The sequence below is a fragment of the Mustela nigripes genome, chromosome 17, assembly GCF_022355385.1.
Source record: "Mustela nigripes isolate SB6536 chromosome 17, MUSNIG.SB6536, whole genome shotgun sequence".
NCBI classification, from domain to species: domain Eukaryota; kingdom Metazoa; phylum Chordata; class Mammalia; order Carnivora; family Mustelidae; genus Mustela; species Mustela nigripes.
The window spans coordinates 4,845,534-4,870,855 of NC_081573.1; the positions used below are offsets into that span (position 1 = coordinate 4,845,534).

Consider the following 25,322-nt stretch of genomic DNA (forward strand, 5'->3'; position numbering starts at 1 on the left):
AGATCACAAGTAGGCAGAGAGGCAGGCAGAGAGAGAGAGAGGAGGAAGCAGGCTCCCTGCCAAGCAGAGAGCCCGATGCGGGACTCGATCCCGGGACGCGAGATCATGACCTGAGCCGAAGGCAGCGGCTCAACCCACTGAGCCACCCAGGTGCCCCTGCTCTTGAATTTTTTTAGTCTAAAAAGAAGCTAATTTTGAATCTTGCCTTTGTCATTGTCTTACTATCTGATCCAGTTTCCTGATTTTTCTTATTTATTTATTTATTTGATAGACAGGAATCACAAGTAGGCAGAGAGGCAGGTGGAGAGAGAATGGGGGAAGCAGGCTCCCTGCTGAGCAGAGAGCCTGATACAGGACTTGATCCCAGGACCCTGAGATCATGACCTGAGCTGAAGGCAGAAGCTTAACCCTCTGAGACACCCAGGCACCCCGTTTCCTTATTTTTCAAAGGAGAATAATATGACTTTGTTATGAAGGATGTTTTAGGTTTCAAGTCATAGAAAACTCAGAGAATAGTTCAAACAAGAGAGATGGTTTACTTACTAAGCGACCAAAAAGACTAGGCATTCAACCTGTTTATCCTGGTACTTAAGAATGACTTCAATGGCAAGTAAAAGAAAACCCCAACTCAGATCCTCACAAGCTCCAGAAAGAAGAAATCTACAGGTAGGGAAACCTCTAGCTGCTAAACGCTAATATCTCTTTACAATTCACCTGAGATTTATTTGGCTTTTATTGCACGAGTATGTTCCCAAACATTTATATTTCCTGATCACAGAGGTGTCCTTTCATTGGTCTCAGCCGCTTGCCTGTTTACTTCACAGCACAAATCATAATTTCCCTTTATATGTCTCCTATGTACTGCCCTTCCCTGACCCCTGAAGGCAAGGTCCATGTGTGGTCTTCTACCACTAGCGCCTGGAGCACTGCGTGGAACAGACTAGGTTCTCAAAAAATAGTCAATTGTCTGGTCGACTTCAAGACTGAAGTCATTCCCCTCCCTGCCTGCACGGTACGAGAATGGTAGTTTCCCCACACCATCCTTAAGACTATGTCATACAGCTTCAAATTTTGACCAGAGAGATAAAGATGGCGGTTTTTTTTCTCCTTTTCTTCTCTTCCTGGTGACCTCCTATTCATCCCTCAGAACCTTATTCAAAGTTCCCATACTCTGGGAAACCTTCCTTACATCAACTCTTTCCTACCCTTCTTCGTGTTCGAACATATGTTTCCCATTAAGTCTTATGAGCAGAGCACGCTGTTTTGTTGAGCATCCTTGCTACTAAACGGGCCTGTAATGAGGGGCCTTCTCCTACCGCCAGCGCTTAGGCTGTTGCCATGGAGACAGACCTGTCGATGCCAGCTGACAGTTGCACTGGCGACAGACTGCTGGCGATGCTTCTCCACTCCACCTATAGAAGCAGAAGAACTCGGACATCTGTGTATCCCTGGCGAAGGCCGAGGAGGGCTCCGGGTTTTCTTCCTCCTTGACCGACGGTGGATGGTAGCCCAGAGGATGCTACAGGGATCTGGGAAGCGTAGTCCGTCGGGGAGTCGGTGCAGACGCAGACGCATGCACAGCTCTGGGGCTGCGCACGCAGTGTCGCCGCCGTGGTGGGGACGCCCCGTGCGGAGCGAGCTCCGCGTGGGAGGCCGACTCGAGGTCCAAGACACCTCGGGGCCCCAAGTGTTAACGACACTCGCCGCATCCTCCCCTCTTTGCCCAGAAAAGTGGTTCGGAGGGATCTCGAGGACTTAGGCACTTAACCCGGATGGAGACGCGTGAGAAGCCGAGTCCTTCCAGTGGAGCCGCAAAGTTGTGGCTGGCACGCGGCCTTAGGCGGGGCGGTGCGGGGTTGTGGGCGGGACTAGCGCGAGGATTAGCTGGGGTAAGCACGGGGGCGTGCCTGTGCCGGGGAAAAAGAGGGGAGACCTCAGCCAAAGAAGCAGGCTGGGCAGAAAATGCTGGCGTTTGTTCTGAGAATCCTTATGCACGGGCTCCTTCTTGAGTCCAGTGGAGAAACAGGGTCAGAGGGCGTGGAGGTTCGACCAGGGTTGTTAACTGATCCTCTCCAGCTCTTGGTTTAGGAATTCACTGGCTGAGTTGAACGGTGTGAACTAGCTCTATTTCAGTTTCTAACTCACTTTCTAAGGAAGGTGATTAGTAAATGCTTAGTAATAAAATCTACCACTATTACTGTTTTGCAAGTAATTCATTTCTCAGTCACTTATTAATCGCCAGGTGATGTGCTATGGTCAAGGTTAAGAGTAGGGTTCCAAATTTATAAATGCTAATCTTACAGAATAAATCACTAAAATTTACAATAATAAAATCAGTTGAGTGCCTATTATGAGCCAAGGGTAGTTTTAGTTTTAATGCTTAGTTTTAATGCTAATTATTACTAAAAATGATTAATTACACCGAAACAGCTAATATGTATGCATCCTGGGAGCCAACCACAGCTCTAAATATTTCACCAGTATTTACCCCTCACAGCCTCCTGGTGGAGTCCCAACATTGTTCTTGCCGTGTTGTATATAAGGAAACGCAGACTTGCAGGGGTGATGGCACCTGCCCAGGGTCACCAGATGTTTAGGAGACATGGGAGTCTTCCCCTTTCACATAGCGGTTAGGAGTCCAGGTGTGGAAGTTCAAAATCCTGGTTCAAATTCTGGCTCTAGAACTTCCGTACTGACCAACAGGGTCAGGTTTCCTTAACCTCATTGTCCCTAGGTTTCCTCATTTTTTAAGATGGGAGTGATACCAATATCTGTCTCATAGTGCAGCTCTGGGGGCTACTTTGATTTATGGAAAGCCCCTGGCACATGGTGAGTCCTCAGTGAATGTTAGATATCATCACTGCTTTGATTTGTTGTTGATTTGGGTATATGGTGTGAGGTAGGGCTATTTTATATCTGGTTATCCAGTTGTCCCTGGAGTGTTTGTTGAAGATTGTTATTTTCCCTTGAATTGTGGCACCCTTGTCAAAAATCCACTAGGTTTAAATTCCTTCTTTGTTATACTTGACTGTCTCTGAAGTAGTAGTGGTGGCTCAATTAAGGATCCTATCTTGATTTCAGCTCAGGTCATGATCTCAAGGCCATGATATCAAGCCCTGCATCCATCCAGCTCAGCGCTGAATGTGGAATTTGCTTGAAATTCTCTCTCCTCTCCCCTACCCCTGCCACTCACACTCTTCTCTAAAAAAGAAAGAAAATACAAATAAAGCAGGTAAGATCATGGAATTTCAAGGCTGGGTGTGGATGGTTTTGCTGTTTCCTGGCAGACCTTGGACAAGTCAGCCAACCTCTTTGAGGTCTCATTTCTGTTTCAAAACAGGCTGAGCAAAATTTACCTTAGAGGGATGTTGTGAAACTACGTGAAAACTACACGTTTAAGGAGCGCTTACAACCTGTGTGCTTGGTGATATCCTCATGTTACCCTGTGTGCTTTCATACCCATTATAGTGCTCACTTCAACAGCACATATATTATACCCATTATTTAGATGCAGAAAACTGAGGCATGGAGAGGTGATGCTACCTGAAGTTGCATAGGCAGGAAATAGACAGAGAGCAGATTGGCTGACTCCCAGTCCCTTGATAAACTCCTGCACCTACCCCTTCAGACCCAAGGTGGCTCATGGCCAGGGACTCACCGACACCAGGCAGAGCCTGGAAGCTGCCAACAGCCTTGAGAACACTGGAGCCCAGCAGAGTCCCGCATGCATGGAATAGAGGAAGGGGGTCTGGCACCAAGTATTCCTGGGACTGCAAGCCAGGCCGGTCTTCCTTCTTTCCTTCCCTCAGCTCTGTGGGCTCAGGGCTCTACCCTTCCATAAAAGGGGACCTCTGAGGAGGAAGGGGCAGCTTGGTGGCTGTGTGGATGTCCAGAGCTCAGGTGTGTCTTGCCTGAAAGGCCCTCAAATGTTGGGTTTACCCAGCCCAGTCAGAGGAGCAGTGAGCAGGGTACATCCCACACCCAGGGCTCAAGAAGACAGAGCAGTCAGTGACCAGTGATTGTTGGGCCCTGGTGTGTACCAGGGGTTCTGGGCACAGGAGACAGAGAGGAGAATGAGACAGAAGCCCCAGCCACTGTGGGGCACACAGCATAGGAAGACAGTTAGTGCCAATAAAAGGCCACTTGAACCACTTGCCTCAAATGGACCCCAACAAAGGGTTTGCTTGAGTCAGAACTCTTACATCCTGGCTCACACTTTCAGAGTCCAGCCCAAGTCCAGTGTCTTCTGAATATAACGCCCAGCTTCAGTGAGTGTAAAGACTGCACATCAACACTATGGGGGAGGGCTGTAGGATCACCCACTCCACAGATGCAGAAACTAAGGCCCAGAGGAGCCAAGTGACTCACTAGTGGTCCCACAGCTAGTAGGTAGAAAAGGAGACTAAAACTGAAACCCAGAAATAAGTCCATTTCGTCCTAGAGTTCACAACATGTAAATGTTATTTTATTTTATTTTATTTTATTTCATTTCATTTCATTTCATTTTTTGAGAGAGAGGGAGAACATGAGCAGGGGGAGGGGCTGAGGGAAGAAAGGGAGAAAGAGAATTCCAAGTAGGTTCCACACCCAGCACAGGGCCATACGCTGGGCTTGATCCCACAACCCTGAGATCCTAACCTAACCTGAAATCAAGAGTCAAATGCTTACCCAACTGAGCCACCCAACCTCCCCACAACATGCAGATTTTAGTCTCTGCTGTGTAGCAAGTCTCAGGACCAGGAGAATATTAATGGTTTCTTCTGACAAAATCATGGGAGAGTTCACTGGCACAATTGGTGGGGGGAGGCATCTCACAGAAACATGAAGGGCACCCGGCTCCCTGGGCAGGCCTGACCCATCTTGGGCCACATATGGGGGCCAGGCCCTGGCCCACACTCTTCACAAGGAGCCTGTCACAGAAGTGTCACATAACCCTGGGTTATGAGTGCCATGGGCCCCTAACAACAAACTTACACTTATTTTTGTGTCCTTAAGAGTGCAGGGGTCACGCCTAGGTGTTTGGCCTTGTCATTATTTTTATACTGAGTTTTTTGGGTCACCTTTGCTCTATGGGGCACACAGCCCATGCTGTTGTGCAACCATCCCCACTATCTAGATCTGAGACATTTACATCACCCCAAAAGGAGACCCCCTCCCTATTAAGCATTTATTCCCCATTCTCCACAACCCTGCCCCTGGCAGCCACTGATCTGGTTCTGTCTCTATGGATTTACCTATTCTGGAAGTTTCATATAAGTGGAATCACACAATAGGTGACTTTTTAATTTTGGTTGCTGCTGAACATCTGCTTTCCTTCTGGGAGTCTCTAATTTTGGTGCATCCCAGGCCAAGGGCATCTAGAGGACCAGCCCCCGGTACAAACTCTGGCAATGACTGGGTCTCTACTGAGCATCCCTGGTAGAGAACATTCCACACGCATTGTCATACCTCTCTGCTGGCGGAATTAATGTGACTTGTGTGGCTCCATGGGGAGAGGATTCTGGAAGCTGGCACTGGTCTCCCCTGGACTTCACCCCATGGGCCTTATCCCTTTTCTGATTTTGCTCTGCATGATTTTGCTGTAATGAGTCATGGCCGTGAGCATGGAGCGTGACATGGGGCTTGATCTCAGAACCCTTAGATCATGACTTGAGCCAAAATCAAGAGTCAGGCCCTTACCCACGCCACCCAGGCACCCCTAAACCGGTTTATTTTTAAGGACGACTTTCTATATTGCCACAACTGGGAAACTAGTATCTCTTGTCAGTAAAGGAAAAAGGGGGAGAAAGGAACTAAAATGCTGAGGGGAAAAAATTAATTTGTAGCTGCAGTGGTTGCCTGAGCCTGAGGCCTATTTGTAACTTTGTAACTAGAGAGGAGTGAACGACTTGTAGTCCATGTTTCCTCCTCAGTCAGGATCACACTAGAAGGAAGTGTGGTCTGATAATGTATCTGAGGACCAGCGGAAATTATGTGGCTCCCTGGTGTCCATGCCCCACCCACACTTGAGGAAACAGACATAACCATCCCCTCTCAAGGGGCAGTTTTCACCCTTAGAAGCCTTTCTCCTCCAGTACATAAGCACTTGGCTGGCATGGGAGCCCTTGTGTGCCCAGCATCTGGTAAGGTACATGGCACCAGGCTGAAAGAAGAAACCAACACTTTTAGACAAAACTTTAATCTGAGAACCAACACACATACATGAAGGGCACTTCCACACTGGCCCACAGCAATACAGGTCAGTAGTTACAGAGTCTGTCCCCCAGCATGACTGCCAATTTTCCACAGGGCCTCTGGCCTCTCTCTCTAGTGTCTCTCTCTCTCATTGAACACACTCATCAGTTCAAGTTCCTGCCTCTGTGCTGCCCCTTTGGTAGAGAACAGGCCCACTGCAGAGACTACACAGTGATCGGAGGGTGGGGACCACATGCAGTGAGCTCGCTGTTCTGGCCATTTGAAAATTAGTATGTTCCCCACTGGGTGTGGGCCCAATGGTCAGCCAGTCCGTTCCCAGTTTCAACAATAACAATCAACCAGAACAATGCAAGGTGCAAGGTTTAAAAAGCTCAAGAGCACATACTCCTAAGCTTTTTAGCGCCAAAAACATGAAAGATACCCAAAGTGTCAGTTTCTTCATTAGATTCTGTTTGTGCTTCAGGAAACCTGTCACTGGTCACTCAGAGGGTGGGACACAAAAACCCAGAGCTAAGAAGGTGTCATCAAGAGGGAGCCGTGTGGTTTCACGTGTTTCAGCTGTAGAACAGGCCTGGCAAACAGCTGACCTGAAGTTCCAACAAGAAGGATGGTATCCTCTCTGGGCTCTCTAGCACTCCTCCATGGTCCCAGAACTTGCTGTGACATGAGGCAATGTGGCATTTTAAGATGTCACTTGTAAATGAATGGTACCTCTCTGTGGAAATGGGGCCATCCGCTTCTCTTTGATTCCAGAAGTTTCAAGGCCAGAGCAGGGCTTACCACATTGTTATTCCCTACCCTGGAGCCTGACAAAGCACCTGGCTTGAACAAATGGTACATGAGGAACATTCTAGCTGTCAATTTCCATATACCACAATTTCTACTATCAAGCACATCTTCTGTGAACCATGTGGCAATATACAATGCAGCTTTCCCAAATGAATCCTACTGCTCCAGTACCACTAACTCCCACAGCAAACTGGGTCTCATACTGTATAACCAACTTTAAATGGGGGAAGGGAATTATGGGAAGAGGTGACATGTATATGTGGGAGGGTGTCCTTCTGCGTGGGAGGTTTGGGAGGTTAGAAGAGTGGAAAGTTCTAGCTATTTGGTGTTAGTTTACATGCTCTTCTTAGCTTCTGTGGTTTAGTTAAGAAAGTATGACAGAGCAAAGGGAAGGAAAAGTCTAGACTTTTTTTAAATAAAAGAGCAAGATGCTGGGTTTTGGAAACTAAATTTAGCCAGGGCCATGTTGGAGAAAACTTTTAAAAATGAAAGCTATATGGGGCACCTGGATGGCTCAGCTAGTTGACCATCCAACTCAGTTTTGGCTCAGGGTTGTGGGATCAAGCCCTGCATCAGGCTCTGTAGTCAGTGTGGAGTCTGCTTCAGATTCTCTCTTCCTCGCCCTCCCACTCACTCTCTCTAAAATAAATAAAATCTTTAAAAAAAAAAAACTATCTAAAAAAAAAAAGTGACACAAGGGCACCTAACTGGCTCAATAAGAAGAGAATATGGCTCTTTGTCTCAGGGTGGTGAGTTTGAGCCCCACATTGGGCATAGATACTACTTAAAAGTAAAGTCTTTTAAAAAAATGAGGCACAACTGGGTGGCTCAGTTATTTGGGCATCTACCTTTGGCTCAGGTCATGATCTCGGGGTCCTAGGATCGAATTTCAGGTTGGGCTCCCTGCTCATGCTCTCTCACAAGTAAATATCTTTTTAAAAACAATAAAAGCTACCACATAATATTAACTGCAGTAAATAGAGGATTGCTATATATATATATATATATATATATATATATATATTCGTTGTATCTCGTAAGTACTTGTAGCTCACATTTGGTGGCTACTCAGTTCAAAGTGCTTATTTACATCTATTTATTTATCCTCACAACAGCCCTCTGAGGTAGGTCTTGTGCCCATTTTACAGATGAGGATGCTGAGGCCCTAGGAGGTCCCATGACTCTCCCAGGATCACTCAGGTAGCAGGTGTCAGAGCTGAGATTTCAATCAGCCAACTATCTCTACCTCTGAATTCCCATGTTCTCAACTACTGTGTTTTCATGAAACTTGTGTACAAATTTTCTAATCACTCTTTGTAGATAAAGAGATGTATTTATTTGGGGGCAGGGAGCTTACAATGTGATTTCAACTTTAGGACTCAGATGAACTGTGTTCAGATGTATGGGGCTTTGCTGCCACCCAGTAGTAGGAAGTATTGCTACTTGTTACTTTCTAAACTCCTTGTTACCTGTAAGTGTGAACTTGCTAATGTCTGCTGAGACCTGCAGCAAAGGGCTGACAAGGTTGACACTGCTAGTTTCTCTTGGGTGTGAACCCTCTGGTGCTGACTGAGATGGGCACTGAGGCCAAAGGCTTTCCCACATATCCTACAAGCATAAGGCTTCTCCCCAGTGTGAATTCTCTCGTGCTGCATCAGATTTGCTTTCTGGGCAAAGGCTTTCCCACATTCAGCACACACATAAGGCTTCTCCCCAGTGTGAATTCTCTGGTGAACAGAAAGGCATGAGCTCTGGCTGAAGGCTTTCCCGCATTCCTGACAAACATAAGGCTTTTCTCCAGTGTGAATTCTCTGGTGAACAGAAAGGCACGAGCGCTGCCTGAAGGCTTTCCCGCATTCCTGACAAACATAAGGCTTTTCTCCAGTGTGAACTCGCTGGTGAACAGAAAGGCACGAGCTCTGGCTAAAGGCTTTCCCGCATTCCTGACAAACATAAGGCTTTTCTCCGGTGTGAACTCTCTGATGTTGAGTGAGTTGAGCACCCAGGCTGAAGGTTTTCCCACAGTCTGGGCATTTGTGGGGTTTCTCACCTGTGTGATCTCTCTGATGCTTGGAAAGGCATGAGCTCTGATGGATTGATTTTCCACATTTGTTACACTCAAAGGACTTCTTTCTAGCATGACCTCTCTGATCCTCAGTAAGGTAGTTACTGTGGGCAAAGGCTTTGTCGCACTTGTTAAACTGGAAGAGTTTCTCTGCAGTGTGTTCTGAAAGATGTGCGCTCTCACTGAAGGTCTTTCCACATTCATTACATTTAAAGGGGTGCTCACTCTTATGGACAGACTGATGTTTGGTGAGGGAAGTGCTGTGGATGAAGGCCTTCCCACAGTTCCCACATTCATACCGCCTTGCCCCAGAGTGGATGCTCTGGTGGCGAATGAGCTGTGTACTTTGGCCAAAGGCTTTTCCACACTGGTTACATTCAAAGGGCTTCACCCTGGTGTGAACCCTCTTGTGTTGAGTCAGGTATTTGCTGCGGCTAAAGGTTTTCTCACATTTGTTACATTTAAAGTGCTTCTCGTCTATCCTTGGTTGCTCCCTCTGCTCTGAGTCCTGATTCAAGATCCTCCCGCTCTCCCCAAGTCCTTGTTTTTCTCTGGTGTGAACAGTCTGGTGGCAAGTTAGGGTGGAGCTGCAGATGAAGTGCTCACCACACTCCTGACATTCATAAGGGGTCTCCACACTGTGCATTTTCTGGTGTTGGACAAGGTGTTCATTGTGGCTGAAAGTTTCCTTGCATTTAGCACAGCTGTAGGGCTTTTCTGTGGCATGGATGGACTGGTGTCGAATCAGGTGGGAGGGCCGGCTGAAACTCTTGATGCATTTGTGACATTTGTAAGGCCGGTAACCAGTGTGAATCCTCTGATGTTCATTAAGATGAGTGTTCCGGTAGAAGGCTTTCCCACACTCATTGCATTTGTAAGGCTTCTCTCCACTGTGAACCCTCTGGTGGATCTTTAGGGTTGAGATATTCCTGAAGGGTTTCCCACACTGATCACACTTGTAAGGCTTTTCTCCAGTATGAACAGACTGGTGTTTGGTGAGCAGCAAGCTCCGTCTGAAGACCTTCCCACACTCCTGACACTCAGAGGGAGTGTTTGCAGTATGGATTTTCTGGTGTCGGAGGAGATATTTACGGAAGTTGAAGGTTGCCTTGCATTTGGTACATTCATAGCATTTCTGGGTGTGGGTCTTCTGATGCTGTTTAAGGTGAAAGGTTCGGCTGAAACTTTTGCCACACTCACTGCATCTGTAGGACTGACTCCCTGTGTGGGTTTTCTGATGCTCAGCAGGCTGTAAGCTGAGATCCGATGGCTGGTCACCATCTTCATTCTTAGGTGGTTTTTCTCCAGTGTGATTTTTCTGATGCCACAGGTGGTGTATATTCTGACTGGAAGTCTTCCCGTACTTGGTAGACACGTGGGATTTGTAGCCTGTATGAGTCATCAGAGGCACAAAGAGGCAAGAACTCTGGCTGAAACCTTCCTCATACTCTTGATGCACAGTGGGTTTCTCTCTAGTATGAATAATCCAGTGCTGGATAAGGTGGTAACTCTGGCCAAAGCTCTTCCCACATTCACTACATTTATACAGTTTCTCCTCTTCCTGGACAGTCTCCTGTCGGCTCTGGTCTAAGTCACAGCCAAAGTCATTCCCATGTTCCAGAGATGTAGCTGGTGCCGGGCTCTTTTCAGGAAGATCGTGTATCACAGAATCCTCTCCTGTGGAAAGGAGGGACTCAGGACCGAAGTCTCCCTTGAGATCATGACTCCTGCCTTCTATGGGACTTTCCTTATTGGTAACAAAGTCAGACCTCAGAAAACTTTCTGGATCTCCTAGGAAACTATCTAACCAACTCTCGCCTACACAGGCTTTCCCCCAACTGGAGTTCCAGAGGCCATCCTTGGAAAACGTCTCCACAATCTCCTGGGAGAGTCCTTCTTCCAAGAAGTCTTGGCCCAGAAGACAGTTCTTGACCTCAGCCGGGTCTGAAAGAGAGGTAAAATGCAAATGTCTCCCCTTCCCTGGGGTAAAAAATGTCAGGAGCTGCAGGGTGAAAACACAGACAAGAGGGAGAACGAGTGATGGCTCCCCGGTAAGCCTGTCCTCAAGGCAATGAAGGAGAAGGGGTCAAAGTGGTGACCCGGCTAGAACTGGCATCGCAGGAAATAAAGAGCCCACTTCCAGGACAGTTAAGCGGGGAACTGGGCAGCCACGGGGTCTCCCCTGGGAACAGGAGTCTCTCAGCAGATAGTCTCTGCCACCACCCCCATTGGCTATGGCCTGCTTCCTCGAGAAGGGGCAGGAGATACAGATGATAATAATGCAGTACAGTTATTACTGCTGGAGGACAGATGTGGTTGGCAAAGGCACGGCTACACATGCTTGGAAACAGCATATATTGTTAAGGTACTGGGATTCTGTGCCTGGGCCAGTCACCTATGTACAAACACTGGTGCACTCAAAAGGAGGCTACAGAGGGTCTGAGCTCACAAGCTCATGAGTAGTGAGCCAAGAACAGAGCTGCATCCTGACTGGGTGGTGGAGGCCGAGACTGAGCCATGCAGCCACTACCCTGTGGTCTCTGATTCAGGGGCCCTTCTTATATGAATGATGTGACCATGAGAAAAGCCTTCTGTGCCCCAGACAAGGCCCCTGCCTCTGCCTTTTCCCACTGGGGACATCTCAACAAGGCTAACAGCCTCAATGCCTAACCTGCTCCCCCCCAAAGGAGCTGTGGCCTAGGGGAGACCCGAACAAATGTTCTGGGCTGCATCTAGGCCTGGGCTTGCTTATTCCCAGATGCAGCCACCCACTGTGCCCTGTGGGGCAGACCTATACAAAGAGGGGTGAAACAGACTGGGGGTTCGCAGGGGTCAAGGGGCACATGGCAGAAAGGTGGACAGACTAACTCAGGGCCTGAAAGGACCAAAGAAGGAACAAAAGAAAGCCACCAGACCAGCCACATGCTGAACACTGATGGAGACGGAGACAAGACAGGTCTGCAGAGGGAGGGTCCCAACCCATCAGGACAAGCGGACAGAAGCCAGCACACAGCAGAGCGACACTCATCAACACAGGGTCAAGATGTCTGGGTAAATGTTCTGGGTCTTCTGGAAGTTCCAAAGATGGGTGGCACACAAAGGGCCAGGTCCCACAGGCCCACTGCCCTCCCATCCCTGCCCACTCACTGGGGCCTGCTGATTCTGGGCTTTCTCTCTCCAGCACCTTCTGCTCTTCGGCGCCATCTGGCTGGGAGGTCAGTTTGGGTTTGGAGGGATCTGCAGGCAGAGAAGAGCCCTGTCATCCACCAGGACATGGAGGGCCAGCCGGCTGCATAGTGGGAACCTTCTGGCTGTCCTGCCCAGCCAGTGCTTTATTCAGCACACTGCTCCTGAGGGCCAGATATAGCGCTGAGTGACTCCAGGGATACCTGCCCTGCTGGGTTCCCAGTCTGGTGGAGGAGGGACCCAGTCACAATCCAGGGCGATCAGAGCTGTGACAGCCGAGGCTGGGGATACAAAGGACCTGCTGCAGCTCTTGAGGAATGAGCGGTCTGCCAGGTAGAGAGAGGCTTGTACTTACACCGCCATCCGTGGCTCCCACATTCACCAGGGAGTGCACATCACCCGAGGCCTCCGTGGGCCGGGCCAGGATGAAGCATGCCGGGTTCCCACGGACCAGTCGGCCCCGTGCTCTGCCCTCTGCAGACTGTTCAAGGAAGGGAGCAGAGTCATAATACCAGGGGGGACCGTACTACAGTGGAGGAAAAGCCCCTCCTGGCTTGAAATGAAAGGGCCATGAGCCAAGCAATGCAGGTGCCTCTAGAAGCTGAAAAGGGGCAAAGAAACACCCTTCCCTGGAGTCTCCCAAAGGATCGAGCCCTGCCAACACCCTGGTCTTCACCCTGTCAGACCCATTTTGTACTTCCAACCTCCAGAACTGTAAGAACTGTCTCACTGTGGTGTCCGTGGCAGGAGCAACCAGAGGAAGCTAGTAAGCCACTCAGACATGCACACAAGCACGCAGGGAAGTCAAGGGAAACATGCCTTTACCGAGGGCCCTACTTTAAAAACAGAAGACGCGGAGGTCTGAGCCAAGCTGCTTGTGTCACATACACCGAGCGGAGCTGAGAGAAAATCTGCAAGGCTGGCCTGTGGCTGGTGTCTGGGAACCTGGACTGGAGGAGGGTGCCCGATCTCCCGAACCAAGATGAGCGTGCCTCCATGGTCATGCTGAACTCCTGCTTTCCTGCTGGGAATCTAGAATCCCGTCATGTTCCAGGCAGAGGGCGTGTCTGTGACCAGCCCCCAAATAAAGACTATGGGAGCGGGGTCTCCTTAACACGTGTTTCCTGGTAGACATTTCACAGGTGCTGTCACCTCGGTAAGCATCCTGTGGGAGTCACAGAAAGAGGGCTCTGGGAGCTGGCTCTGGTTTCCCCTGGGCCGCCTGTGCTGGGTCCTTTCTCTGTCCCATGTCGTGGCTAGGAGTACGACTACATGTTGAGTCCTCCCGCCCTTGGGGAGCACCCGTCCCAGCTGCGGGAGACAAAGCATCAGGGGAGCAGTTAGCAAGTGCAGGGGGGGTGGGCGAGCAGAGCAGAAGACAGAGAAGAACTTGCTCACAGGCCGTCCTGGGGGCAGCGAGGGGATGAGTCTAGCAGAGGGGAAGGCAGATGCGAGGACCCTGTGTGTCAGCTCAACAAGGACAAAGAGGAAAGTGCTGACGAGGCCAGAGGGGCAGATGGAGGCCAATCAGGGTCTCTCAACCTCCTGACATTTGGGGTTGGATAATCCTCGGCTGTCGGGACTGTCCTTGCATTCCAGGACGTGTGGCAGTGAGCCTGGGCCCACCCCCCATTCCCAAGGGCCGACAATCAGCAAGGGCATTGCCAATGTCCCCAGAGTGGGGGTTGTGGCCAGAACCACCCAGCTGAGCAATGTTGGGCCACGTCATGCTTGTTCTTTGGTGCTCAGGAGCTGGGAGTTTATCCTGGGAGACAGGAGCCACTGGGTAGGGCAGTGACTGGGCCCCCAGAGCTGGAGGGGACACTCACTTAGAAGGAAAATGTTCTGGTAGTTGTCCAGCGCTGTGTCCCAGAACAAGTCCCCCTGGTCCAGCCCTAGGTGCTCCCAGTCCAAGGTGAAGTCCATGGCTGCATCCCCAAGAGGTGCAAATTCCTGAAATGTGACACGCCATCAGTGACACTGGGACTGGAGTCAGGGAGGGACCCAGTGGCTTACTCCATGCACCCCGCTGTCAACATACCAGGCCTTTAACAAAAATCATCTTCTGAAAAGCCTGAGACTTAAGGGACTGGGGCATCCCCATATTTTATAGGTGAGATATGGGGTCTTAGAGAGGGGACGTGAGATCCCCTCAAGGTCACACAGGCAGGACTTAAATCCACTTAAAGCTGCCTGTTGCTTAAATCTATTTTTGCTTTTGAGTGTTCATTCTGGGGCTCTTGCTTTGAGTGTTCATTCAAGATTTTAAGTTCTTATGGAAATTTTCAAACAAATACAGAAGTAGAGATTTGCAGGTGATAGACCTCCATGTACCTATAACCCAGCTTCAACCCCTGATAAGATTGGTCTATTTTGTTCATTAAAGGTTTTGGGGGGAGGGGGAGCAAAATATTTGAAAATGAATCCCAGGCAGGATCTGATTTCCCCTGTGAATACTTAAATATTTACAAAAGAACTCCTTAATCACTGACTACCTAGACCATATTCAAAGTCTGAATGCAGATTTGTCTAACATCTCAGTGGTGGTTTTTTTCCTTTTTTAATTGGTAAAAAAACAACAACAACAACAAATAAAACAAAAACAAAAACAAAAACAAAAAACCCACAACAGCAAAGTGCCACTTCGTCCAGTGGCATTAAACGCTCACATTATGAGGCCATCACCAGAACTTACTTAGTCTTGCAGAACTGGAAACTGTTCCCTTTATTTTTTTTAAGATTTTATTCATTGAAAAAAAAAAAAAGATTTTATTCATTTAATCATTTGTCAGAGAGCACAAGCAGGCAGAATGGCAGGTAGAGGCAGAGAGAGAAATGGGCTCCCCACTGGGCAAGGAGCCCGATGCGGGACAGGATTCCAGGACCCAGGGATCACGACCTGAGCCGAAGGCAGCGGCTTAACCGACTGAGCCACCCAGGCATCCCAACTCTGTCCCCTTGCTCAGTCCCATGACCCTGAGATCATGAGCTGAGCCAAAACCAAGAGTCGGAAGCTTAACCGACTACACCACCCAGGTGCCCCTAAAGGGATGTTTGACCTGAGAATGGAACCTGAGTCTCTAGCTGGGCTTGGCACTTGGCCCCACTACCTTCCCCTGTGGATGACCACTGGCAAGTAAGTCACATGCCCCTTCTGAACCCTGATTCCTACCTCATTAGTAAAATGGGACTAATGAGCCCCATGGCACAGGGCTACCCCAAGAAGCGACCGAGTCCTCCTACCACGTAGGAAGGACCCAAGCAAAGGAACCAAAGGACAGTTCCACCCTCTCCATCCCCATCACATGTCTCATCCAGGAGTCCTCATTCACCACCTCCTTGAAGGCTGGATTATCCCATTTACAAAAGACTGAGACCCAGAGAATCAGATTCACCTGCCCAAAGTCACACATTCTCTAAGTGGGGGCAAAGGAGCAAGAGCCCCATCGGCATGACCCTAGGATGCCAACCAGTTAGAGGCATGACTCTGTAGTCTGTCAGACCCCCAGATACAATTCTGGTTCTGCTATTTATGAACCGTGGGATCTTGTTATTCCATATCTCTAAGGCCTGGTTTCCTCATCTCTAAAATACAGCTACTGTGGGGATGCAGCGAGCCAAGGCCTGTCTGCACAGCAGCACTCATCGGCCAGGGACCACTGCGCACCTGCTCCAAGCCTGCCTCACACCAGGCACCCAGCAGAGAAGTCTAGTCCTTATGGGATTTAATCTGGGTGAGTCCTACTGATATTTGTGGAAAATGCTTTGTAAAACTCTTAAGAATTAACAGTCAACACACACACATGAGTATGTTAAAAAAAAATGCTCATCTTCAGAGGATGATAGTAAGGAACTGATCTTATATTGAAAATTGGTAAATAGGAGGAAAGAATCAAGCATTTATCCCACCTCTGCTATACGAACTGTACCAGTGGGTTACCAAATAGAAGATGAAAGGGGGTATCTTTTTTTTTAAGAGAGAGAGAGTGTGTGTGTATGCAGTGGGGGAGGGGCTGAAGGAGAGGGAGAGAGAGAATCTCAAGCAGACTCCACGCTCAGGGTAGAGTCCAATGCAGGGCTTGATCTCACAACCCTGAGATCATGACCTGAGCTGAAACCAAGAGTCAGACGCCTAACCAACTCAGCCACCCAGGCCCCCCCAGGGAGCTATCTTTTTGTAAGTGTATTCCAACTAATGAAAAGGAACGAGGGAATTAGAGCACCACCATCTCACCACAAGCCATGAGGAATGCAGAGATGAGAGCATAAGGGTGTCTGCCAGGATCAGAGAGAGAAAGAACCAGACATTGTGGGCCTCCCCAAGTTCTGCCAAAAGGATTAGCTGAGACTGATCAAGCCTCTGAATCCACCCACCAACTGAGAGGGTGCTGAATGGCAGCAAAAGTATGTAACCAGGAAAAAAAAAAAAAAAAAACAGACTGGGAGAAATTCTACAGACCAAACAGCCCTGGTTCTTCAATGGACAAACTACTAAGAACAGAACAGGACAGAGGAGGAACCTGTATGTTAAGAAACCCCCCCCCCCAAAAAAGCATTAAAAAAAGAGATGGGGCAAAAGGGACATGCATCTGGGTGATAAAACTGTTGTTCAAAAAACCAGAAGGAAGGAGCACCTCGGTGGCTCTGTAGGTTGGGTGTCTGGTCTTGATTTGAACTCAGGTCATGATCTCAGGGTGGTGGGAAGGAGTCCAGCATTGGGCTTCGTGCTGGGCATGGGGTCTGCTTGAGATTCTCTTTCTCCCTCTGCCTCTCCCCACCTCCCCCCAACACCAACTTCTCTGAAGGAAATGATGACTACAAAAGTCCGGTTATTTATGGGAACACAAGAGGGCTGGGATATAGCCCACTGAGGGCCTCCAGGATGGCCAAGTTCTCACTCTTAACCCGGTTCATGTTTGCCTTCACTAAGTCATTCATTTGACGTGCATTTCTGCATTTGTGCTTTATTTTACAACACAGATTTCGGGACACATTGGTGGCTCAGTCGGTTGAGCATCTAACTCTTGATCTCAATTCAGGTCTTGATTTCAGGGTCATGAGTCCAGGCCCCATGTTGGGCTCCATGCTGGGTGTAAAGCCTACTTAAAAAAATAAAAATAAAATAAAATAAATTTAAAAATTAAATTAAATTTTAAAAATACAACAGAAAGATTTCTCAAAAATTAAGCATATTAATGAAGCATATTCTCAACAAGTTCCCCCTCCTGGAAAATGTTTAAAGGTGGGAGGGCAGAGGCAGGGAGACAAGCAAAAGGACAAATTTCATGATCCAGGTGAGAAATGAAACAGGAATGGGGGAGGGTGAGATGTAGCATTTTGATGACGGTGCTGACACTTCCCAAGAGCCAATATAGCAAGTGAAAGAGAGGAACCCAGACATCACTAAGATTTTAGCCTGAGCAGCTGGAAGGACAGAGTTGTAGCTTCTGGAGATGTGAGAGAAGCAGGTTTCAGGGCAGAGTCTGAGTTTGGTTTGGTACAAGTTAAGTTTGAGATACCCTTTTAGACCTTAGACATAATGATCCCCTAAAGACATCCATGTTCTAATCCCCAGAACTCACGGCTATTACTTTGTACGGCAAAAAGGACACACCTGTAAAGGGTCCTAAGAAGGGGAGGATCTCCCAGATGATCAATGTGGGCCCTAAGTGTCAGGACCAATATCCTTATGGGGGCAGAAGGAGTCAAAGGAGGGAGAAGGCAAGGTGATGACAGATGCAGAGGTCAGAGGGATGGGACCTCGAGTCAAGGGAACACAGGCCCCTCTAGAAGCTTGCAAGAGGCATGGAAGGGATTCTCCCCCACAGCCTCCAAAACAAAGGAGCCCTGCTGACACCGTGACTTAGACTTCTAGCCTCCAGAACTAAGACAATAAATTTCTGTTGTTCAAGGCAGTTTGTTACAGCAGCCCTCGCAAACAGACCCGCTCTCACCACACCCCCCCATAACATGTGAGCTACAGGACGGCAGGGACCACATCAGCCAGTTCCCTAGTGTGTAGATACAGCGCCTGGAACAAAGCCCACTCATAGGAGGCACGTGGAGGCATGCAGTCCGGGCAGCTGTTTTGGGACAAGGCCGGAGATGACAGATAGTGAGGTTCAGAGATGGCAACAATAAACTGGGTCCTGATCACACTGGGTGAGCTGGCGGATCAAGCCAGCACCCGCGCTGGCCTTTCCAGTTATGTGCGCTAGAATCTGCTGGCTGTTTAAACTGGGTTGAGTCAAGTGTTCTTTTATTTGTAGATGAAACTGTTGGTATCTCTACCCTGTTGGAAGGGATTAACCAAAGAGATTTTCTCAGCGGGCGCCCGATTATAGAGTCCCAAGGAGTTCCTTTCCTGGACTCCTCGACCTTGAGGGACAGCAGCACCCCTGAAATGGTGATGGAGGATGTGGGAAGACCCTGGCCTTGATCAATGGGGCACTAGGGAGCCACGAAGAGTTTTATACTGGATGGTGACAAGGTGAGAGCATGCATTCATTCCTTCAACAGTCATTTCTCTTGTGTGCCAGAACCCTCTGAGAAGGCTGGAGGCATAGAGGGCAGCTGTTTTGGGACAAGGCCGGAGATGACAGATAGTGTCCCCTGACCTGGAGGGGACACTCAGGGATGCTGATAGTGAGCATAAGGAGATGACAGGGCTGTGACAGAGGGCAGTGTCCAGGGCTGTGTCCGGGAAAGGGTGTGAGAACATTGCCTTGGAGTCAGGGAAAGCTTCCTGATCAGGTGAGATATTCAAGTTGGGCCGTTAAGGATAAGCAGGTATTTACCAGGGAGAGGAAGGTTTTCATTCATCATTCAAGCAACACCTCAAGAACTCCCATGTACCAGGCCTGTGCTGGTCCCTGGGGGCCCAGAGGTGAGTCCCAATCAGTACCCGTCCCCAAGGAGCACCGTGTGTGGTGGGGCTGCCGGACAGGGGCAGGGACAACCACATCCAGGTGGGCCTGTGCTGCGGGGAGACAGCAGGGGGTGCTAAGGGAGAGCAGAGCAGAGCTGGGGAGAGCTGACGCCCAGAGAAGGTGCAGGGATTGAGCTGTGTCTTGAAGACTGTGGAAGACACCCTGACGGCGGGCAGGGTATTCTGACAGAGGGTGGAGCCAGAGCAGAGGCTGGGAATCTGGAAAGTACAGTGGAACATTTTACCACCAGGCCAAGAAGGGAGTTTAGAAGGGAGTTTTGGTTATACAGGGAAGCAGAGAAGATGCTGTAAGGGGGTGGGACTCAGATCACACAGGATCGTGCTGAGAAATGTGGATTTCATCTTATAAGCAGCAAGGATTCCTGGAAGGAATCCACAGGGGAGTGACAGTATAACAAGAGAATCACTTGGGGGCCACCAGAGGAAAATGAGCCCAGAATAAAGGCAGGTCAGCTGTGCACGCTCTGGGGATGACCAATTAGGATGGAGGGGCCCTCAACTCACCACAGTCACAGCCAACTAGGGCCCAGCAGCTTGGAGGTCTCGTTCAAGCTCCCTCTCCTTTTCCTCCACGTTCCCCACTGGCAGGGCTGCAGGGGGGATAAGAGAACTGGGGCAAAGTCTCCCTTCCTCTGAGGGCTGACTCCCTGGCCATGCTGGATGAGCCCCAAAATGTCCAGAAGTAGGAGGACCAGGCAGAATGTGAGTCTCCGTGCAGGAATCACAACAACAATTTTGTACTTATTGAAACTCCCCCAGCCCCCCATTTCCACTGTGCTTCAGAGCCTACAAAGCGACTTCATGACCATCCTTGGCACTTGTTAGAGTCCAGGTGCATGTTTGGGAGAGATGCTGACTATGGTGGTGGGACCTTCAATTAAGGTGATGGGACTTCCTGTCTCGCTCACTACAGCACAGTAAATACTTCTTACACGTTTTTTGACAGAATGCAAAGTCTAATTGAACCCCTGGGATGACACTTCTGGGATTTCGAATGACCATCTCTAGGATATAAGTCCAGATGAGTTGGCCTCCAAAACTTGCTATTCTACAATAGCAAGATTTCTCCAACTTTTTTTTTTTTTTTAACCATGACCCACAGGAACAAAGACAATATATACCATTACTACTCATTCACATGCATAACTGAACAAAAGCTTCATAAAATAATACTGAATCCTATAAAGCAAAATGTACCAGGATCTTTTCTATTTTACTTCATTTAAATATATATATATATACATATATATATATATATATGTATATATATATATATATATATATATATATATTATGGACACTGCCCATTGAGCTATTTTCTTAACCCATAATATACAAAATACTGTAGCATAGGGCTTTTTACACATCGGTAGCCACTGTGACCTTCCTAGTTGGCACGTATCTGTGGAGTGATGAAAACACCCCCAGTCACAAAGCAGCAGGACTTAATGATGGGCCCACAAGTCTTAAGCCTCTGGGCCCAGATGTGCTTCAAAGTTCAGAAATGTTCAGGTTTTTTTTAGAAGGTGATATACCATATATACAATATATTTCATTAAATTTCACAGTGCAGTGTGGGATAGGCAGCATTTGGTAATTAAACACATCGATAGTTCATGTGAAGGGTATAAATATTCACTCTAGGTAGGATAAAGGTTGTAACTCTTAGCAGTTCCAATCAGCAGATACCAAATTTATGGAAAAAATATCTCCAAGACTTTCCAGATTTTGATTGCAGATAAGGCAAAGTAGCAGACTTGTAAGTGCTAACATTTACTCATCAGTGGTTTTCCTCACATGACGGAGGTTAAGTCTCAACTTGTAAGTATAATTTGGTCCACAGATGTGGTTTTTTTGCCCACAGTGCTGGCAGATAGGTTTTGAAAGAAAATTAAGTAGTCTCAAACTTGAAAACTGGGAAATTTCGCTTAAAAATTTTATTTCCAGGGGCGCCTGGGTGGCTCAGTGGGTTAAGGCCTCTGCCTTCGGCTCAGGTCATGATCCCAGGGTCCTGGGATTGAGCCCCGAATCGGGCTCTCTGCTCAGCAGGGAGCCTGCCTCCACCTCTCTCTCTGCCTGCCTCTGCCTACTTGTGATCTCTGTCAAACAAATAACTAAAATCTTTTTTTTAAAAATTCTATTTCCAGTTTCCAAAAATTTCTAGGATTTGGCCCACTGAACTGTTTATTGGTACCTATTTAAAGCTCTCTCCCTTAGATGGGGCACACGCTCCGTGATGCCCCTACAGTCCTCCTCCAGTTGGATTCTCTCCTTTAACTTCTCTGTCTGACTCTCAGAGACATCTGAGTTTGAGACCTGTCTACAGTTTTCACATCACATTCTGTCCATATCTCATACACTCTAAGCTCTGGGACAGAAGAAACTGGAGCCTGACTGTGAAGCTCAAGGTCACCCAGCCTGTCAGAATAACTTGAGCCAAACAACTACAGGACTGAAAAATCTTGGGCCCTGGAGTTGGGAAATCTTGCTTCTTCTTAATGTGGGGCCATGGCTAGATCTAGATCATTCATGCTCTCTGCGTCTGGTTACCACGTGCACAAAATGGAACAAATTATAAGATCCACAGTGCCCTATCTGTAATTCTAAAAACCGAAAAGAGTTCTGAAAAACAGAACTTTATTCATAAACTGACAGCAAAACAGAACCCTTCACACTATTGTGAAGATACACGCCTTTCCCAGCAGAAATAATCAATTTCCAAGAATTGTCCCAGATCCCTCTGGGGTATGCCTAACTATGAAATATGCACCCTATTAACTTTCTAAGCTCTGAAAAATTGTGATTCCCGAGACGCTTCCAAGGGAGCCGATAAAAGCGAGGAGCTGCCCTTGGCACAGTTGCAGAGATCCCAGCAGGAAATCCGAGAACAGCGCGGCGCCTGGCACGCAGGAGGCGCGCTCAAATGTGAAGCGGAGCGACCTCCTGAAGAACTCCCATTCATTCGTCCCTCGAGATCTGCCCCGCTTCAACTTTGGGCAACTCAACGCCTCCTTCGGTCTCAGACTCCTCAATCAAAAGTAAAATAAAAATTTAACCGCTCCTCTCAAGGGCTCCATCAGCGAGAGCCCGACCCAGAACAGGTTCTGAACCGACAGCCTTCAAGACCCTATCTAGACACCTTACCGTCCAAGACCGCGCACCCTTTGCCGAAATCGCCCCGTGAAGGTTCCGTAACCCTTCAGGAAGGACTGAACACCCAAGCGTCCGGAGTACTCAGCAACACCAGCCAAGGCGTCTCCTCACCTGAAAGACTGCTCCGCCGGATTAACAGATGCGACTCCCGCCGGGAGGGAAAAGCCGACCCAACTCCTCTCACTCGCGCCTCATAACCACTTCCGCCGCCGCGTGAATTTCCTCAAACTACTCCACCGAGGAGACTCCGCACCGGCTCGAAGACTCCGTTTCCCAGAACACTGTGCGAGCTCCTTTCTCTAGTCTTCCTATCTCCACCCGCTTCTTGGACTTAGAGGTTCCGCTGAGCACTCTGGGAATAGAATAGAAACAAAATCGGGGCTAGGTGGCCTGTGGGTATTGTAGTTCAGTTTTTACACTGTTGAAGGCGACCGAGGATTGCCATGGGAACGCGTTGAGAGGGCAGTTCCTGAAAAGACGCTTGGACGTAAGGGGCGGAGTTAAGGCGGGAAAATGATAATATGGCCTTTCTCTGATAGGCGGAGAGATGCCTCATGCTTCATCCCTCCTTATGATTGGCTCCAGGTTAGCACATGCGCAATAGAACCAGGAAACTTCCAAAAGAGGGTGGAATGGGGGTGAACGATGAGGAAATAATCTCTCCCCGGCACAGCCCGGGGGCCATCTGGTTGTCAGCAGCGCCTGCGCGGGAGCTATCCTCCCTCCCGGTGGAGGATGCGCGCGCAGCGCTTTCGGCCATCCGGAAGTTTGCGTAGGACAGCTAAGGTGAGTCCTACTCTTTGGGAAGGGTAGGAGAATTTGGCCGCAGCCGTCTGGCTCCCTATCCCGGTCACGGAGTCCAGAGGTGAGGGGAAGGTGAGGCGGAGCAGGGGGAGGTCTCCCGATCCACTGACCGCAGTCCAGTAGTGGTGCCTATGCCGTCTGCACGATCCTTTGTGGAAGACAGAGTCCCCGGGGGCAGGGGTCTGGATGAAAGAAACTTCTGGCGGCCGGGATAACTGCCCTGCCCTTGCGACCCCTGCAAGCCACTTGTTGACTCTTGGTGGTCGTGACTACGACCGAGGTGGGCGGAGCTAGTGAGGAGTTTGACAGGTGCCCCTCCTTGGCACTACGTCATCCCTGGTTTCTTTTGAGGGCGGGGCCTAGGCGAATCCGGGTTATCTCGACACCTGTCCCTCCTGCTGGGAGGTGGAATCCAGCCTTTAGCTCTTCTGCTGTGCTGTGGCTGAGAACATGCCAGGACGGAAACATTTTTTTTTTTTTAAGATTTTATTTATTTGACACAGAGATGATCACAAGTAGGCAGAGAGGCAGGCAGAGAGAGGGGGAAGCAGGCTCCCTGCTGAGCAGAGAGTCCGATGCAGGGCTTGATCCCAGAACCCTGAGATCATGACCTGAGCCGAAAGCAGAGGCTTAACCCACTGAGCTACCCAGGTGCCCCGATGGACGTAATTCTTAACACAGAGATGTTCAGTAAATATTGTTGAATAAATAAAATAAATGGGTGAATGAATGATAAAGACCCCTGAGTGTTGGAGCCTTGGGTTTAAGTCCTAGCCATGTGATCTTCAACTGGTGACTTCACTTGGAAACTCCCTTCTTCCATCCGTATTTCTTGAGCGTTTTCTATAGCACTAAATTCATCTGACCTATTAAACTGTTGCTCATTTGTTTATTAATGTCCCCTTCTGACACTAGAATGTGAGCTTTCTCCAGTCAGGAGCCTGTTTGTTGCCTTTGCTGCTGTATCCCAGTGGTCAGCACATATCAGGCATTCAAGTGAATGATTACTGAATGAATGAATGAACTTAGCACACTCTGGCTATGTTGCCAATGATCAATAAACACTAACCTTATATGTGAAGTGGGCCTGAGTCAACCTCTCCACTTTCATTCACTTACAGGATACTGTTAAGATGGAGTTGCCAGCCCAGTGAATCGGAGGGCCAGACCGTGACCCCTTAAAGGTACCATCCCCTCAGGGACATGCCCCTTAAGGCCTTTTCCCCATCAACACCTGCTACTATTCCATCTCCTCCATGTTGCTACTTTCAGACTTCACTCCTAGGAGGAAGGTTATCATGGGCATGGCAGGGTCACTGAGTTAGACTTTTGCCCCGCCCTAGAGGCCATCTTTAACCAAGGCACTTGGCACTGGGGAAAATTCCACATAAAGCAAAGCCACTTAAAAATGCCATGGATTTTCATTTTTTTTAATTTTTATTTATTTTTTAGAGAGAGCATGAGCAGGGGTGGGGGCAGAGGGGGCAGGAGAAGCAGACTCCCCGCTGAGCAGGGAGCCTGTTCCAGGATTCAGTCCCAGGACCCCTCGATCATGACCTGAGCCGAAGGCAGCTGTTTCACTGACTGAGCCACCCAGGCATGCCCGGATTTTCATATTTCTCGTTTCATAAGTAACCTAGTAAAGTTCTAGTATGCTAGTCTGTTGAGGCTAGACTACGCTGCAGTAGCAGCAGCCCCCAAATCTCAGTGGCTTAACCCAAATACAATTTTCTCACTAAAAACAAAGTCTGGAACAGCTCCTTAGGGTAGCCACCCTCTAGGCAATCTTGATCTTGTGGCTCTGATGTCAACACCAAGGCTTCAGGTTTGTTGTGGCCTAAAGGGAGAAAGGGGAAGTGGAGGTGACTTCTCCAGCTTAACAAAAATACTCACCAGTATTTGTACCTTCAAGAAGGTAGAGATGTCCTTTTAAATGTCATGATGAGGACAACAAATTATCAAGTGACACAACCAGTCAGAATTACAGGTTTCGTGGAGGCTAAAGGATACTTGGCGACAGTCTTTGGTGTCTGGTGTCATACACCACTTGTTTGTGTGAAATGAAGGAAGGGCAACTCTTTCCTACAGGAAAAAAATGGTTTCTGCTTTTCTGAAGACCAACAGGAGGAGGAACCCTTGTCCCCTCTCGCTGAGATTTCTTTCGTTCACTGTCTGGATAGC

At 48.6% G+C, this 25,322-nt stretch overlaps 2 protein-coding genes across 6 annotated transcripts in view; one reads left to right on the forward strand and one right to left on the reverse strand.

Moving 5' to 3' along the window:
• Positions 1–8,058: 8,058 nt before the first annotated feature.
• Positions 8,059–22,936, reverse strand: ZNF473 (zinc finger protein 473). 3 transcript variants are annotated; one of them, XM_059383491.1, is made up of 4 exons: positions 22,449–22,936; positions 14,065–14,188; positions 12,197–12,286; positions 8,059–10,993 (listed from the first exon to the last, which is right to left on the reverse strand). In XM_059383491.1, exons 2-4 carry the CDS (start codon positions 14,159–14,161, stop codon positions 8,424–8,426), a joined length of 2,757 nt encoding a protein of 918 aa, XP_059239474.1. In that variant the 5' UTR covers positions 14,162–14,188; positions 22,449–22,936; the 3' UTR covers positions 8,059–8,423. The 3 variants fall into 3 exon arrangements, 1 of the variants encoding a protein (XP_059239474.1); XR_009400939.1 differs by lacking the exons at positions 8,059–10,993; positions 12,197–12,286; positions 14,065–14,188 and adding exons at positions 17,071–17,337; positions 19,689–19,774 and having other exon boundaries at positions 22,449–22,811; XR_009400938.1 differs by lacking the exons at positions 8,059–10,993; positions 12,197–12,286; positions 14,065–14,188 and adding exons at positions 17,091–17,334; positions 19,689–19,774 and having other exon boundaries at positions 22,449–22,801.
• An 18-nt stretch (positions 22,937–22,954) lies between these two features.
• Positions 22,955–25,322, forward strand: part of VRK3 (VRK serine/threonine kinase 3) — a 32,106-nt gene continuing 29,738 nt past the window's right edge. The window contains exons 1-2 of one of the 3 annotated variants that reach the window (XM_059383493.1): positions 22,955–23,123; positions 24,263–24,325. The gene's annotated coding sequence lies outside the window, so the exon portion shown is untranslated. Of the gene's footprint in view, positions 23,214–24,262; positions 24,326–25,322 lie in introns of all 3 variants that reach the window. The other 2 variants (XM_059383494.1, XM_059383495.1) reach the window with 2 other exon arrangements.